The sequence below is a fragment of the Lagenorhynchus albirostris genome, chromosome 1 (assembly GCF_949774975.1).
Source record: "Lagenorhynchus albirostris chromosome 1, mLagAlb1.1, whole genome shotgun sequence".
In the NCBI taxonomy this organism is placed as follows: Eukaryota; Metazoa; Chordata; class Mammalia; order Artiodactyla; family Delphinidae; genus Lagenorhynchus; species Lagenorhynchus albirostris.
This window is the reverse complement of record NC_083095.1, coordinates 22,556,224-22,575,031: the sequence shown is the minus strand read 5'-3', so window position 1 is coordinate 22,575,031 and position 18,808 is coordinate 22,556,224. Positions and strand designations below refer to the sequence as shown.

Sequence of the window (18,808 nt, the reverse complement as noted above, 5' to 3'; positions counted from 1 at the left end):
CATTCTCTATGTCTGCGTCTTTATTCCTGTCCTGCCCCTACATTCTTCAGAACCTTCTTTTTTTTGTTTTTTTAGATTCCATATATATGTGTTAGCATACGGTATTTGCTTTCTCTTTCTGAGTTACTTCACTCTGTATGACAGACTCTAGGTCCATCCACTTCACTACAAATAACTCTTTTTATGGCTGAGTAATATTCTATTGTATATATGTGCCACATCTTTATCCATTCATCTGTCGATGGACACTTAGGTTGCTTCCATGTCCTGGCTATTGTAAATAGTGAGGCAATGAACACTGTGGTATGTGACTCTTTTTGAATTATGGTTTTCTCAGGTTATATGCCCAGTAGTGGGATTGCTGGGTCGTATGGTAGTTCTATTTTTAGTTTTTTAAGGAACCTGCATACTGTCCTCCATAGTGGCTGTATCAATTTAAGAAATGTATTGTGAAATTTAAATGGTTGAAGTTGACTTCTTTTTTGGCAGAAAAGATTAGTTATTATAATTCTGTATATAAAAGAATTAGGCTACTGCAAATCTCTATTCTCAAACAAAATATTTGCATACTTCTGCTCATGTTCTTATCATTAAAATATCCAATAACTTAAGCCAATATTGTGGCACTGATACAGTCTATGAAAACACATGCCAGTACATGTCTTGGAATGAATATATAATTATACCAAAATATATTCTCCCTATCCTCTCCCACTCTTACTATAACTGCAACTGTAGTGTTTTGTTGTTGCTGTTTAATCTTCAATTTTCATTTCAACAGATTTTATCTTCAAGCTTGGCCTGCAGGTTCAGCACTCTCCCTCCTCTCCTACCACATACACACTCCTAAGGTTAGATCCCCAAAAGAAAAGAATTGCTAGGATATTGAAAGGGGGGAGAGTAGGTGAGAGGAGTAGAGGGGGAAGACAGAAGTAATGAAGTAATGAAGATACTGTCAGTAAAATCATGACATTTCAGGTGGTTTTAATAAAGCAGTGGTTCTTATTTTTGTAGTCATGGACTTTGAGAATCCTTTCCCCAGGAAAATGTACACTATACACAACACACAGAATTTTGTATATATTTTTAGGGGAATTGCAGACTCTCTGAAACCCACTCATGGGCCTCCAAGTGCTTTTACTCCAAATAAAAACACTTGAAATAAGATGTAAGAATTATTTTAGTAGACCAAATAATTTATTTTAAATAAATTATTTTATTATGCCAAATAAACTATTTTATTAGACCAAATCTATTTATTTCTCCTGTATGAAATATTTCTGGATAACAAGGAAAGAAACAATGGGGAGTGGAAGGTTAAAAATTGGAGGAGAAATTTCCTTCAAATGTTTTGAAGAAAAAAGCTCTTAGGGAAAAAATATGTTTTATCGTTACCAGTTTTTTTGTGATTGGAGAGTCCCTTTCCCACTATTTTTTAGTGCTATTTAAGATGGGGAAAGTCTAAGAAAAACCTAAAATGGCAACAACTATTTTAATGTTTACTCTTAAGGATTATACATATATAGTCACTGCATAGTCCTTGAGTTACAATGAAGAGTACTAGCTGTTATTATCAGTGTGAAAACTACATACCATTTCTAAATGAAAACAATAATGCTAGAAATCACATTTTAATTTATTCTGGGCTTGACAGATGGAGTAAGGTGAGTTATATTTTTGGGAAGGACAACAGCACATGCACTATAAAAAAAAGATGTATTTTAACTTTTTATCATTAGGTTAGTAACCTGTCTTGAGCTGTATATATTCCTTTGCTACCTGGTCACAGTGGGGCGTACATTAGAGTTTATGAATAAACCAAAGCAAATTCATTAGTATCACTGGAGATGGGAACATATTTGTAGGCTGTTAGGAAATGAAGGCTACGTGGAGAGTTGGTATCTGAATCCTTGGTCATTAACAGTTTATTTGACTCAGCTGAGCCAATCAACTAGCCACATTGATTCATCCATCCCATCTAAGAGATGAAATAGAGACTCACAGGTCTGAATACTCAGAGTTCTCTCCCCCTGACAAGTAGAGCTGTACAGGTCTAGTGACTTTATCACAATAATGCAGCATTTTCCAAAAGTGCTTTAAATACATCCATTAGCGTACAAAAAAAGCACAATACTGGCGTAAAAATATAATGAAAGTCTCTATTGCTTCCGAGTCTAAGAAACATTACAAGCATAGACTAATTCTGGAAACTTCTCTGTACTGAAGGGCCATGATGAACATATAATTTACAAAAAGAAAACCCACAGTGAGGACTCCCTCTCGTCACTGTTCTAAATGCACAAAGCCTGTTTTCTGGAAGAAAAATCCACTGAGCTTCACCCAGAGAGACCACTGCAGGGCATTTTTCCTGTCAATGTTATCTTGGTTTAATCAACACTCACACTTTACCTGCTGTTTCGTACATGAAGGTTATAAAATGAAATGCATTTTTCCACGTGACAACCCATCACATTTAACAAATTGTCAATCATTTTTTTAAATAATTCAAAGAGTTAGAAATAATTTCAAATGTATTATTTTCCACACTTCAAGATATTAAAGTGAAAGAAAAGGAAAAGGCTTTTATTAACCACCTCAAAAAAAGATCAGTGTTTCATAGTCATTCTAAAAAATTAAAACAAAATAGATAAAAATCATAAACAACCTCAATGTTGCAACACCAAAGTTTTAAAATATAGCATAAGTTGGCTTTGAATACACATAGAAGTCAAAGATCTGTACATAAAATTGCATGTTATCTATTAAAAGTCAAAGTTACTCTATATTTTAAAAAACTTTAGACTGAATGACATTAGGGCAGCATGCAGTGGTTTCCCATCATCTGGTGTTCAATTTAGCCATCATTAGATATTTCCGGTCAATCTTTGTTAACTCATTTCACTAGCTGCTTATGTGCCTTTTTCAAATAATCTACCTCAGGGTTCAAAATAACAAAACAGAAATGCTGAAAAGAAAACCACAACAAGGCATCAGGATTTTACCTAAAAAGTCGTCAATAAGAAAACCCAACATTTGACTTATCAAGAAAAGCCAGTTTAAAGGTACGTATTATTTCCTAGCCTAGTAATGATCCTTGTTATCTACCTTTCACTTGGGGACTGGAAAATCAGAAGCAGAAACAAAGACAAAATTTAAGAACAAAGCCGAAGTGTGTGCTCCACATTTCTGACCTGTTCTCTCATCCACTACCGTTGCCAGATAGGGACCTGAGGCAGCCAGTTTTGCTTCTGTAGCTTTCTTCTGCTGTATTCTCAGGCTAGCGGTTTGGTTTGCGGTATTGTTATGAGGCCGTTGTTGACTACTGCACTTGCATTCAGTACTATTCAGGAAAGGCTGAGGTTGCACTTACACTGAAGTGGGATGTGTACATGGGTTTGCGGAGCAGGGAATACAAGTGGGGTGAAGGAGGAAAATGAAGAGAAAGCATGGAAATGGGGCTCTGTTGGTTTGTTTCAACAGATTTCACACTGGAAAATGCAGCCAGAAAGGCTAGGTAAGGGTTTTGCTTAAAATCCCTGTAAGCATTTCTAGTCAACAGTACAAAACTAACACCAAAAAAAAAAAAAAAAAAATCTCAGATTTACCCTTTATATTTTAGAATACAAAGCAAGGCAATGAGATTTCTTCCCCCTGCCCCCCTTTAAAATGAAGAATCACTGTAAGTTTCTTCTTTAATGCACAATGTAATACGGTGCATAGGTGTGCGCCTACAGGATAAGACTGCAACCCAAATGAAGGGCAAAAGCCAGAATTATCTTTCTGTTGGTACTGCTCAGTGCCACAGTGAAACTGCTAGTAACAGGTAACAAAAGTTCAGTGAATGACATCTAGACTGGAGAACACCTAAAAGTTATTTGCAGATAATATAAAGGCTATGATCGTGGTTAGGGGTAATGCAAATGATAACCAATGTAATTTCAAAGATTGTCCCCAAAAGAGATGCAGGAACAGGAGTTGAGTAGCAGGGGAAAAAGCTAACAATCCAGAAACCAACACACCACATTTTTTTTCAAGGATTTACACCTTATGAAATAAAGTACGTGTCTCCAGTTGTGAGGCCTGTCATATATCAGCTGAATATGCTCTGAACTCTTATGCAAATCATAGTGCAGTGGTGATTATGGCATAATTTATGAGTAGGTCTGTGTCACGCATAACTTGTGGAAAACAACTGGGTGTGCTTTTTTTTTTTCAGGGTGTGTATCTGACTGCCACCAAACATAGCTGATCTAATGAGACTCCCTGAGGCTAACATCTCCTTTGTTTCCCTCAAGTGTGCACATCTCTTGGGTTTCCAAGTGAAGCATGTTCACAAGGAAACCCATATAATCACAGAACCCTTTGTCCCAAGCTCCTTGCTCTTGAATATTTGAATTGCAACACATGATTGTTGACTACTGTGCATGTCACATGGCTGAGTCATTAAATGGCAAAAGCAAACAGTCCACCTTGGGAATTAAATTGTAATTCCAATAATCCACATCCTAATTTACATGGAAAGTCATTTACTCAATTCTTTTCAGGAATTAAAACATAAGGAATATTATATTAGATACTCTCCTTTTCACCCTCATTCCCACATTCCTTCTGCGAGCTACTGCATACAGTTATCTCCCACCATTCTATACAAAGAGAGAGGCTGCTGCTCAGAATGACTAATCAAGGCATAGATAGTTTTAAAATAATGTATTCGACTGACATAACTCAGGCTTTTCTTGCTTCCTGACTCAGTTTGACTCAGCTTAGAACTATACTAACCTCCATTTTGTAATACACAAGTACAGGTAGAAAGGGAAAGGTGATTAAAGGATTTAAAACTAGCCTTAGATTATATGTACTCTGATAATCAATGGTGCACTATTCTTAGTATCTACAAAAACTGAAAGAAAAAACCCAACAACTTAGTTTTCAGTTGAACTTCTGGGAAGCATACCTGAAGGCTGACTTACCCTGTATGTCCTGATATAAAGCAGATGTATTTTGACTATTCAGTTCCAAATATTCTAAATATTTTACCTATGAAGTACTTAACTGCTTTTTCTTCAAATTGAGCTTCATTCTGATTTCTCATTGCAGTCTGACTAGCATCTTCCGAAGGTGGCATTTTAAATAGTAGCTTTGGCTGTTTAAGAGAGATGTGAGTAAAGAAAAAGAGTTGGAAAGTTCTATTGTCTACTTAAAGCACTATAAATAGTAATAGCTATAAAAATAACACCAATAGGACCATAATAATTTCTAATGATTTTTAAAGGACCTTTAAAATGTTCCTCCAAATAACTGTTTACCCAACTAAGGTCACAAATTTTAGGGAAATCATTATTTGAAATTTAAAATACTTTACTCTTCAGGATTATAAATAAAGAAAGGTGATTCATTTCAAAATATCCCCAACTGTCTGGCTTTCAAAATCATCCCAGGAAGTAACTGATCCTAAATTCCAAAGTCTATGAAGGAAGGAATAAATAAGATGTGAGCTTGTTAACTGACGCACCTGGGCAGTTTTAGCCAGTAATGAAAGCTACTTTTAACACTCACAACCTTACCTGTGGATAATGGCCCACTAATGGACTGTGATTTTAGGAGTTCAGGAAGGTCTGACTGATTACCCAAAATTATAGTTTCCTTCTATTTGCAAAATTATTTAAAATTCTACCAACAGAAATTTATTCTTTGAGGAAGAGGTCAAAAATTTACTCTTTGACTCTTCCCACTCCAGTTCATCTTTCAAAAGACAAACATTCTTGAGACAGATAACCATTAAACTGTAGTTCATTCCAAGGCAGGGTCAGCAAAGTACGACAGTAGGTCACTCCAACATGCTGCCTGTTTTTATAGGTCTGCCAGCTAAGAATGGTTTTTACATTTTTATGTGGTTGAAAAAAAAAGTCAAAGTAAGAATAATCATGACATGAAAATTACATGAAATTTAAATTTCACTTTCCATAATTAAAGTATTATTGGAACATAGCCCACTCATTTCTTTACATATTGTCTATGGTTGTTTTCATTGTATGACGTCAGAGATGAGTTGTTGGGTGAGAGCATATGGCCTGTAAAAGTGAAAATATTTAGATACTGGTCCTTTACAGGAAGTTTGGTAACCCTCTTTTCTAAGATATTGGTGTCCTATAAGAATTACTTCCGGCCTCACAGAGGTCACCCTGTAGGAAACCCTGTATGTAACTGGAAGCAGAGGATAAGGTGAGACATGCTGACCAGGGATAAGAAACTAAAATAAGAACCAGAAAATTTTTACCCAACTTTTAAACTTTAAAGCAAAATTTAAAAGTTGTATGTGCATAAATACATATGCCCAGAATATAAACCATTCCTCAGGCTATATACGTTTCTTTCTTTTGTCCTTTATTCCTTTTATCCATTATTTTTTCTTTCCTTCCAATTTCTTTCCCTACATCATTGCTTCCTTCCTTTCTTTCTCCTCCCTCCCACTCATTTATTCATTTAATTAATTCATCCACGTTTACTGACACAGACACTATGATAGACACTGGGTACACAGTTATTAACAAGAAAGATAAGGTCTCTCTGCCTTCATGGAGCTTACATTCTAAAGGAGAAGACAAGGACATAAATAAAGAAGACACCCAGGAGCTATGATGGGGGGTAAGGGCAGAGGTTTGCTTTAGACAGGTTGATCAGGTTAAGTTCTCACAAAGAGGTGACATTTGAGCTGAAAACTAGAGGATGAAAAAGAGCTGTCACCGAAAGAGTTAAGGGAAAAGCATTATAGAGAGAGGGAGTGGCAAAGGCAAAGGTCCTGGGACAGGAAAGGATTTGCTTAGTTTAAGGAACAAAAGGGACAGTGGTATGTGTGTTGTGGTTGTTAATGAAAACATTCCTTTAAATCACCAGTATCATAAAAATCAACACCATTTATTAAAAGCTTATTATTTGCAAAAATTGTATTGGGTGCTTCTCACATATGTTCTCATTTAATGTTCACAAAAACTCTGAACGGTGAAAATGACTAACTTCATTCATTTAAGTCAGAGAAACAGACTTCAAAGATATATGTATTGAATTGTACATTGTGATTAAATGTTGGCAGTTAGACTGTAATCCAGGTCCACCTGATTCAAAGGAGTCTACATTAACTCTGAAAGACAAATAAAAGGTCACGTTAAAAAAAATGTGTGTGTTTGTTTATTTAATATGTTGACAAAATGGAGTAGTGGAAATACCATATGCTGACAGAGCAGTTTTATGAGCAAATAGCCAATAAATGCCAATATTACCACCAGGGCTATTTTTATGTGTGTGGTAGAGGTTAGAGGATATACTGGATAACTGTTCTGCAGGCTTTTCTCAAAATTATACATGCCAGAAGAGCATTCCAAAACCTTATTTTTAACAGATGTCATGTGACAGTGTAACAAAACACATACTGTATCACAACAAAATTTAATGTTCAAATAAAAACCATTATTTGTACACATTTTTATATTTATTTCGGTATATAATAAAAAAAGATTATATTTTTGGCATATGCCTTTCTTAAGTAAGTTGCAACTCCCTCTGACTTCTGGGTCTGACATTAGGCCAGCTGAAACACACACAGTCAATACCACTGGGGAAAGAGCAGAAGAAAGGATAAAGGAGAGCAAAGATCTACACTTAATTAGCAGAGATGTTATGCAGTTAAATGGCACCTCTATTGTGCTGGTCTCCCAGTTCTTTTAGATCTGAGCTGCAGGAGATTAGTTTCATCACTGAGCTCATAAATGGCCTTTTTCCTCCACCCCTGTTCCATTCGTGACAAATTTATTAGTTCTTTCTAACAATGAAATGAGAACCAGGGATTTCAATTACCACCAGAATGTAGTAAAGGCATGGAGTCCCTTGCAGGTAGTATTTTTCTATTTCATTTTATGGGCAAATATAGAAACATTGTTAACAGACATTAAATGTTATTTATTAGCATGCTAATAAGCCTTCACACTTTTAAAAGTAAACACTAAACTTCTAACAAATTAAACTTAGAATAGTAAGTGTAATGCAGATACTCTGGAAAAGGAATGCACTTCAGAAATAATTTTTTAAAACCAAAGTAATCACTGAGTATGATAAAAAGACAAAGATATAAGAGGAGATGCTTATTAGTCATTCTTTCAGCTCAGTTTAGTTTTATCACCTTTTGCACAATTTAAAATTTATGCAAACGTTTTCAATGTTGCCTTTAATTTTTGCCAGAATATTTTGAACCTGGCTTAAAACTGAAATTGAAGAAGCCCAAGGAGGGCTTTAATAACAACTTTCTTCAGTCTGTTTATTTAAAACATGATGAATAAGCAAAAAGAAAAGGTGCAGAACTGAAAAAGAAAAATGATCCCTTCTCCTTCCTAGAAGTGTTCAAGATTACTGGATTGTTCATAATCTTGCACCAGGAATTAAAATCTTTCTCACATGTCAATAGCTAAATATACATATAACACTGCCAGTCACCATATACATGTGAGCTTAGAGCCTAAGGGTTTATAAGTAGTTTTAAAGTTATAGAAAGGCAGGAAGAAGTTTCACTACTATTAAGACCCCAGTGTCGCCTGACTTATTTAATGCGTTCTCCCAAAATTGTTTAGCTTCTTATAGTCTTTTTCTTGAGGAAGTAGGAGGTCAGTTAGTATTTTACCACACTAAATGCTTAATATCTTTACTAACAAATCATTCTCATAGAAAAAAATAGAAGAAATTTAAAGGAACATTTAAAGAAATGCCAGGAGCCTAAACAAACAAACAAAAAAAGTGAAGAAATTCTGTTCTCCATAAGCTCACAAGGCATTTAAGCACAGTAGCACAGAAGACAAGCGAATTCTAACGCAAGTACCAGCCTGGCCGCTAACTGGCTGAGCAAGCTATGCGCCTTAGCTTTTTTATCTGTAAGATGAGAATAAAAGTATCTATCTTATAGAATTGTTGCAAGGAATAAATGACATACATTTAGAAGTTTTAGCAGTGTATGACACAAAAGAATTGTCTGGTAGCTATTAATATCATTCATTAACAAGACAGAGGGTGATTTTTTTTCTTCTCTAATGTACAGATCATCACCCTTTGGGGTTGATTTAGCACAATCTTGACAGGAATTAACAAATGCTAAATAAGTATTTGTTAATAGATTGAAACATAACATTAGTGAGTTTCCAAGATCCCAGACTGGGGAAATCCTCTGTTTCTTTATATTCTGGAAGATCAGCCAGGGATGGGAATTGGAGATAGCCCTTGAAGCGAGGACTACAGTTTCTTTCAATGATCTCCTATTAATACTTTGAACCTCAGAGATTTGTTTTATGAGTCAGCAGAAATTGTTTCACCCAGATATATATTACTGCTGAGCATTTATTTCCAAATCTGTTGTACATCACAGTCATTACTTAAAATATTGCTTTTCACAACTGTCACTGTTATCAGGAGATGGAAGACAATATAGAGAACACAATGTTATGCCCTAAATGTTTGTGTCTCCCCAAAATTCATAGATTGAAATCCTAATCTCCAATGTGATGATTTTAGGAGGTGGGGCCTTTCGGAAGGGATTAGGTCAGAGGTGGAGTCCTCATGAAAGGATCATGCCCTTATAAAAGAGACTCCAGAGCGCTCTCTGTCTGCTGTGAACCAGGAAGCACGCCGGATACTGAATCTGAATCTGCCAACGTAAATACTGAATACACGTAGTGAATCTGCCTTGATCTTAGACGGCCCAGCCTTCAGAACTGTGAGAAACGGGACTTCCCTGGTGGCGCAGTGGTTAAGAATCCGCCTGCCAATGCAGGGGACATGGGCTCAAGCCCTGGTCCGGGAAGATTCCCACATGCCACGGAGCAACAAAGCCTGTGTGCCACAACTACGACTGTGTGCCACAACAAAGCCTGTGAGCCTGCACTCTAGAGCCCGTGAGCCACAACTACTGAGCCCATGTGCCGCAACTACCGAAGCCCACGTACCTAGAGCCCGTGCTCCGCAACAAGAGAAGCCACTGCAATGAGAAGCCCGCACACCGCAACGAGGAGTAGCCCCTGCTCACCGCAACTAGAGAAAGCCCAAGCGCAGCAACGAAGACCCAACACAGCCCAAAATAAGTAAAATAAATAAATTTATAAAAAAAGAACTGTGAGAAACAAACGTTTCTAGTTTAAACCACTCAGTCTCTGGTATTTTTGTTATAGCAGCCCGAAGGGACTAGACACATGGTTAGTTGTCCAAAGTTTGAGGCCCATTTAGGGATGTGACAGGAGAAGAACAAGCACATACACGTTATGGAGCATGGTATTGAAATGATCACTCAAACTGCAACCCAGGTGAAATTGCCCCAAATCGTAAGGCGACAGTTGACTCTGGAAACATGGCAAGAACTCCCAGACAAGTTCAACACTTGCAAAACGTCATAACATGCTTAGATGGTTTTCATTTTTCCCAAGAAAATGAAAGTTGTTCTTTACATCAGGCCCAGTGCCCAAGGAAACCAGAGCTTGGATTCTGATGAAGGTACCAGGGGATGTTTTCTGGAAGTGTTGCTTTTTATGGTGTCAACTGCGAAAGGGATGGTGTATGGAGACAGATAAAATAAATTCCCCCCTTGTGGCAGCAATTTACAAAATCTGCAACACATACTTAGTTCATTTTCACTACTGAGTTTTTAGTAAACCTTCTGTCACAGGGTAAAATCTGGGCTTTTGAGTTCAAAGACTACACTTTGTCTTTGCATTTTTAAAATGTTTCCAAATGGTGTCTGTTTTTTAGAAGCTTTTTAAGAAGCTTGATTCAAGGAGACTGCTGAATCTTTAGGACTTCTGCTTTGCATCCCTTTGGATAAACAAAACCAGCCACAGTTTTACATTTTTTATTCTCAAAAGAAAACAATCTAGTCAATCAACTTCCATACACTCAGACACAAGAATACTTCACTCTCAGGGTATTCTATTTTCCATTTTTATTGTCATAAATTTCAAATTAAAATTAAGTTGCAAATTTCACGTGAAAGAGGGTGATAAAATTTAATGATCACTAAAATTTCAAGTGGAATCTATTTTACTGATCTTGGTTCTCTGCTCTCCTGAGGCCTCTTGACATAGTAAATTGAAGTGTGCAAATCTAATTGGCTGAGACCCTGCTTGACCCTAATATAGACTGCTAACGTTTTATCTCTGCTGAGAACTGATACCAAATTTAAGGCTTGGTAAGCCTCTTCACCTTTTGAGAAAATAGAGATTCTAATGAGCCATTAAGTCACAAAGCCCTGAAAGGGGCAAAGTGTTGCCCAAGCCTCCATCCCCTATAATCGCCCATGTTTTAAGTCATTGCTTAGGACCATTATTTTTTAATCATACATCAGACAAAGGAAAAGATACAAAGAGATTTGCCTACATTTTGAAGACTGCATCTTGGGAAGAATAAGTACATATGCATTACATTTTTGTTTCTGGAATTATAGAAGTTCCATTATAACTCTCAGGAATTATCTGAGGTTATGATAAGCAGGATATTGCATTTACCTTCCAGTTTAATAAAGCCTTAAAGAGTCAATCCCAGTTCACCAATTTATTGGGACTTCTAAATTGGGACTTCTAAAAACATACTTTAGTATCTCCCAAGCTAATGAGAATTTCTGGGGAAATTTAAGAATCTCTTTTACTAATCCTTCAACTCTTCTGGAGATCTAGTGTTAGGACGCAGCATCCCACATCACCCTCACTTTCCCTTCTAAAGTAACTCAGGGACTCTTAGCTACCCCATCCCTGCTTTCTATCCACAATCTCTAAATTCCCCAAACCACAACCTAGTTTGAAAATTCAGGTTTGGACATTCTACAGTCAGGCAGAAATGACTGACAGCAAAGCCACAGAGACTACCCAGTTGGTCTGTCACTAGCCCACTTTAACCCATGGTTGCTTACTAGGGGAGGACTGCATCTACTGGGATTACTGAGCAGTTAATGTTCTATACTGTCAGCCTCTGCCAGGGCAATTTATTTGCCCATGTCAGTTTTCTATCTTTGGTGGGTTTTCTTGCCTAGTTTATCTCCAACGATGTGACTGCCAACTCTACACTGGAATTCTTTTCCATAATGTAATACAACTATATTAATATTTATTAGACTTGTTCCAAAAGAACTAAGAAATTCGAGTTCTATTTTTTTCTTCAAAACACCATACTGCCATAGCCTACTCTATAAGTAGCTGTAATGAAGTAATGACTGAGGAAAAGATTATCTTCTCCTTCCAGCTCATTTCAGATGTTTGTGCCTAAGCATTATTTAAATGACAAAAACAAAAATCAAACACCTGCCCCTCAACTCCCAAAACATTTCTAAAAAACTAAAATCTTTCAAATAGAAGATCTCAGAATATATTTTTAAAAAGCTGTCTAGGACAGAAATTAAACATAATTACAGGTCATCTGAAAAACAACAAGTCGATAGTGCCACTTAATGTCCTTCAAGGGCATAGCTTCTGAAATGTCTCCAAAAAAATTACTTTTTTAAAGAACATAAACCCAATTTAAAAAAATTAAATGAAGGATTCAGCTCATTTTAAATGAAAGTACTGATACTGAAGAAAGTGTCCAGAAACACTTTTAGATTATAGATACTACAATTAAAATGTTCCCTTTTTCCTCTTAAAATAATGAGACTGATATTCATATGTAGCCCACATAGTCAATTTCATTACTGCCATATTGTGACTTTTTTCACTTTTTCATTATATTTAGTAGCTATCCAAAGATGTAACATTTCCTTTAGCACAATCATGGTTGCCTAGTGGAAGAGAGAGGAAGAGAGGAGAGGAAGAGGGAGGGGAAAGGGGAGGCAAGGAGACGGTGAGGGAGTGGCTCCACGAGGGCAGGTCTCATGAAGGCAAGGATGTTTACTGTTTCAATGCCCAGCATGCAGCATGCCTGGTACACAGTAGGTGCAAATAAATAGTCCGCGTGTGGAATTCATATTTATGGAGGACCTGCCAGATACCAAGGTTTATACATTTCTAACCATAGTTAATCCTCTCAACAGTCTTATGAAGTCAGCAATATTATTGTCCCCAATTTATATATATGAATACTGCCTCGAAATAACCTAAAGATGGCCTAGTAAAAGAGGACAATGAATAGAAAAAATCGTGTTCATAATCATCTATTTTTATCTCATTTAAAATAAAACCAAAAGCCAGATTACCTAAGTCAGAAGAAGACGAGGGGCACATGTATATTCCAGACACTCTGTTAAGTGATTGTCATAGGTAGCACTTTGAAGCTTTTCATAACGAAGCATGATACTTTTTTGGTGTGCTTTGCATTCTGGGGTTCACAAAGTGAAACGGGGGAGGAAAGCAAGAAACTGGTGAAAGGTGAGCCAGGTAGGCTGGAAATTTAAAAAATAAAAACAACAGCAACCTTACCACTAGCAGCCATCACACGTAAGGTGTCAGTCACTGAATACTTTTCAACTAAAGTGAGGAAGAATGGATTATCTTTTGTGTCTATTTAAAATGTTTCAGCTGATCTGTAGCGGATTAAAGAAGGGATTTGCTTGTTTCAACGTACCTCAAACCCATATGCAAATAGGACTGTGATACTGTGCCACACATTTATAGTCAAAGACAATACTTTGTTTTTAAGAAGAGCAGCACAATGTAACTGCAAATGAATGTCACACACACACACACACACACACACGCACACACACGCACACGCACACACACAAAGCCAGACAACGTTAAGCTCCAGTGAAGAATTTTGGTAATTACCAGCTGTATTGTAAAAATCACCCAATATGTTTGTCTCCATTGTTTGTGATTCCTCTGAAGATTGAAAACACTCTCCTCTCTGCTGCTGTCCCCACCCTCGCCATTTTATCCTTTTCTGTTCCCACCGATTCCTACCACTGTGACAAATTACTCACTTACTGACCTTTTGTTTCAATATTACATTCATGGAGGGAGGGAGAGCAGAACAGGATACAGAGAAGGAGGGAGAGTGAAAGTAACTGTATGTGTGTGTTTGTGTGTGTGTATATGTATGTGTACAGGAATGACAGAACTTGGAAGTCGCCCCCCAGTTTTTTAAACAAAAATGAACTCTAGGACAGGGATGGTGGTTGTTTTTTAATGGGTAGACCTTAAAGAGAACCAGGAATAGGTTCTGTGTAAATAAGAGACCAGCAGGGTGGTTCATTTGTTTGTTCATTCATTTGTTTGTTTAGTCAACAGAAATTTAATGAGTACCTACTATGGAAAGGCATTATGCTACCTAGTGGATACTTACAAAAGTGAATGATTTTTTTCATAAATATGATAGGAAATTACAATTTTTTATTTTAAAATAAATTTTTATTTTAAAAGCTAAACCCCTTAGCTAAGTGGATTCAAGGATTAAACAAATATTTATTCAGCTTTACTGATTATTTGCCCTTTGAAATATTATTTGTTAAGCTTCATGAAACTATGCTCTCTAGAATTTATTTTCTTTAGATCTTAGACTCCTTTGCAGGATTTTCATCCTTAGCCTGTTATTTAAGTGTTGGTGTTCCACAGGGTTAAGTTTTCATTTCTTTATTCTACATACTTCCCTGGGAGTTCTCATTGCTCCTATGACTTTTATTTATTTTTTAAAATTTATTTATTATTTATTTTTGACTGTGTCGGGTCTTAGTTGCGGCACTCGGGATCTTCGTTGAGGCATGCGGGCTCTTCATCGTGGTGCATGGGCTTCTCTCTAGTTGTGGTGTGCGGGCTCCAGGGCGTGTGGGCTCTGTAGTTTGCGGCATGTGGGCTCTCTTGTTGAGGCACATGAGCTCAGTTGTTGTGACACGTGGGCTTAGTTGCCCTGTGGCATGTGGGATCTATAGTTCCCTGATCAGGGATCGAACCCCTGTCCCCTGCATCGTAAGGCGGATTCTTTGCCACTGGACCACCAGGGAAGTCCTACTCCTATGACTTCTAGTATCATCTCTATGTGATACAGAGACCAGATCTGATGACACCAAATTCTGCATGTCCAGTTCAATATAGGACATTGCCACCTGGATGTTTCAAGGTGCCCAAACTCAGAATACCATAAAATTGAACTAATCAACTTCCTCTTATCTCATAACCTAGCACAGCCATCCATGAAGTTGCCCAATCAAGAAACCGAAGAGTCATTCTTAACTCCTTTCTTTATACTCCCTAACAATCTGAAAGTTCCCTAAATGTTTATGTCCTAAATTACACTAAGAAACCACCCATTCCTCTTCACACACTCTGCTACCACCCAATCCAAGTCACTGTCATCTCTTGGCAACATTCTCACGAACCCTTGCTTAATTGGTCTCCCTGGTTTCAATCTTGCCTGCCCCCAATGGTTTTGGACTTTATAGCCAGTTATTTGTTAAAAGTGAAAATTTGATCACATTGTTCTCTTGTTTCAAACCCTTTACTGGCTTCCCATATACTAAAGGTAAAATTCCAACTCTTTTATGAGATTCTTTAGACCTCTGTTAACCTTACAAACTCTTGTCTTGCCTCTCCTCTCTCAGACACTATACTCCACCACACTGAAATTCTTTCAGTTCCTTAAACATGAAATTGATGCTTTTACCTCACGCATTCCCATATCCTTCGCACTGCCTAAAACTTACCTTTACTCCAAACCCACCAATGCTAACTCCTGATTATCATTTAAATACTGGCTTCCTTTGGGAAGCCAACTTGGGTTGCCACTCCACCCCTGCTCAACCTACCCACCTTCAACCCCCTGTACTTGCACCCAACCTACCTGTATCTCTACCAAAGATAGGTCCTGTTATATGTTCCCACAATGATGTATACATCCTCTCTAATATCATTTTTTAATATTTTATTATAAACATCTATTTAAAATTCTTTTTCATTAATTCTGGTATAAAGGGCAACAAACTATCTAGCATAAGCAACTTGCCCAGTACAGTGCCTTGCACAGAACTGGTACTCAATAAATATTTGTTCAATGAGTAAATGGAGCACCTTTTATTTAAAGGAACTGGGAAGTGTTTAGAGATAAATAAACACCTCCTACCCTTAAGGAGGATAACATTAAATGTAGAATGGCTGTTATACGTAATTATATGATGATAATGAGTAAATAAAATTGACTTCAATTTGGATACATGGGGATTTGCTAACACTGTAAATTGTAATGAAATATTTAGCTCTCCCTTCTGGGATAATCTAATGCACACTAAACACTTCTGGAAGACAGTTTTACGATTTTATATTACAGATAAGAAAATAGGCACAGCAAAATTACTCAAGGTTACCTAGTGAATCATAAGCAGAGCCAAGATTTAAAACTCAAAGTGGTCAATATCCAGTACTTAGTGCTATAACTTTTTGTTTTGTTTTGTTTTTTGTTTTTGCGGTATGCGGGCCTCTCACTGCTGTGGCCTCTCCTGTTGCGGAGCACAGGCTCCGGACGTGCAGGCTCAGCGGCATGGCTTACGGGCCTCCGCGGCATGTGGGACCGTCCCGGACCGGGGCACGAACCCACGTCCCCTGCATCAGCAGACGGACTCTCAACCACTGAGCCACCAGGGAAGCCCAGTGCTATAATTTTTTAAAAACTACTTTTTCTTTTTCTCCCCAAAGTTCTATTTTGTGATTGTAAGACTTCTACCTATATACTTTAATAATCTTCTCAAAAATATCACCTGTAATATTTATAGTTGAATATGGAAACTCAGGAATGGAGGCCCTTTTCGATGGATTTTCCTCTAGTCTTTAAAATACAAGGCTTTGTGTGATGTGTCCCTGCACGCTTGTACACTCTGAGAGGTAGTAAGCTCCTTCTTTGCTCTTAACAGTGTTAGTATTGGGCACTAATTGCCACTACAAAGGGCAAACGTTGAACTCTTCTGCTCTTGGACATCAGGTTGGACACTCTAGGTTTAAACATCCATAGTTAGTTGGCTGGTGCATTCTAGTGCACTCAATGGACATTTCGGTAGAAAATGCTGCCAGTACTTAATAAATACTCGAGAAACAACATAGGCTATTACATTTAACAGGATTTCTGGTTCTAACATTCATACTGTGAGAGAAATAAACTAAAAAAAGGTTTATGATGCCATTTCAAAAGGCCAGATATGTACTAAGTACTCAATAAATATGCTTATTCTCATTGTGGTATTCTGGGGCCAATGGTAAACTTAATGCATAACCAAAATGCATAATAAAGCCTTAATCACCTTCTCACTATATACGATTAGTACACATATATACCTTTGCTCTTTATAACAATAAGCATTGCTGACATTAATTTCTCAGAGACAGACAGGGCAAGTATACACTTGAGATTTTTTTCCTAACCCCAGACTGAACTTTCTTTTTTTTCTTTTTTTTCTTTTTTTTTTTCAGGGCCTCTCACTGTTGTGGCCTCTCCCATTGCGGAGCACAGGCTCCAGATGCGCAGGCCCAGCGGCCATGGCTCACGGGCCCAGCCGCCCCGCGGCATGTGGGATCTTCCCGGACCAGGGCACGAACCCGTGTCCCCTGCATCGGCAGGCGGACTCTTAACCACTGCGCCACCAGGGAAGCCCTGAACTTTCTTTTTATACCTGAATACAGCACAAGATGTTAAAAGAATCCAACCTGTACAAATTGTGGCTAACACTTGCTACTTTTATTGGGTATGCAGAACACACTCCTCTTAATCATTCTTCAGTTCAATTATACAATTTTCTCTCACCAGATACAACATCAAATAGAAGAACCCCCAATTAAAGAACATTTCTCTTGCTCTTTGAGCTTTGCTTACCCCATCTTTTGTTCACCAGAAGCAAACATCTCTACCTCTAAAGCACTCAAGCCAGCTCATTATATCACTCTCCAGTCTTGCCTTGCAGCTCCAGGCCCAGGAAGAACTTTAAATGTCCAAAGTATTTACTGTTCTTAATCCCCATTGTGACGTTAAGTGAATTGGTTCTGTCATGTGAGTATAACTGATTTTGTTTCCCCTAATAAAGATAGACACTCCAGTTACCCATTTGTAAGCTAGCCCAATGTAAAAGGAAGAGAGAACTTCTGTCAGATGTCAAGTTAACATCAATTGCTCATACCATGGAAATGTCAGTTAAAACTCCAGTGCAATCTTTCAAACACAATTTTCCAGTCCAAGAAATGTGTATACATCCATAGTGAAAGGAGAGGCATACAAGGATAAGCTCAATATATGTGTTAATATTGTTGGTTGGTCATTAGTAGATGGTATTCATGGAGTCAGAATACTTTTGATCTTCACTTGAAAATGTAGATTCCATGAATTCATCCTCATTCATTAGCCCTGCTTTTGGAGAAAGGACTTTGTAAAGATGTTGCTTTCATTTCCTAATGCTGCAGTTCCTACTAAGCTATACCAGGGAATAAAGGTTCCTTTCAAGAGTAGCACAGAGACTGAGTTGGCTTCCTGCTTTCAGAGATTATAAATGTTCTCAAACACTTCCAAAATGAAGCAAATTCCAACTTGGGTTTCAAAGATCTTTTTATTTATTTATTTTTTTACTCCATTTGCCTTAGTGGTCTGAATGTGACAATAATGAAGGCTAACAGAGTAAAAACAAATGTTTAAACCAAAGATACCTGCCCTATTGGAGAATTTACTTTACCTGCAGAGATTCCATTTCTTCATCTTTTCTGTGAGTCTCCTCCAGCAGATCTATAATAAGAAAGTAAAATATCCATCAAAATACAATGTCAAAATGCATTGCCTCTTACTTTCAAACTCGATTCAGTCAGTAGCTTGTATAAACCGTTGTCCGGAAAGAGAA

The 18,808-nt window shown here is 37.4% G+C and overlaps 1 protein-coding gene across 1 annotated transcript in view; it reads right to left on the bottom strand.

Moving 5' to 3' along the window:
* CEP128 (centrosomal protein 128) overlaps positions 1–18,808 on the bottom strand; it is a 424,502-nt gene that overhangs the window by 57,553 nt on the left and 348,141 nt on the right. The window contains exon 20 of the mRNA XM_060166154.1: positions 18,647–18,696. Within this exon, the coding sequence (XP_060022137.1) occupies positions 18,647–18,696 (50 nt within the window). The remainder of the gene's footprint in view (positions 1–18,646; positions 18,697–18,808) is intronic.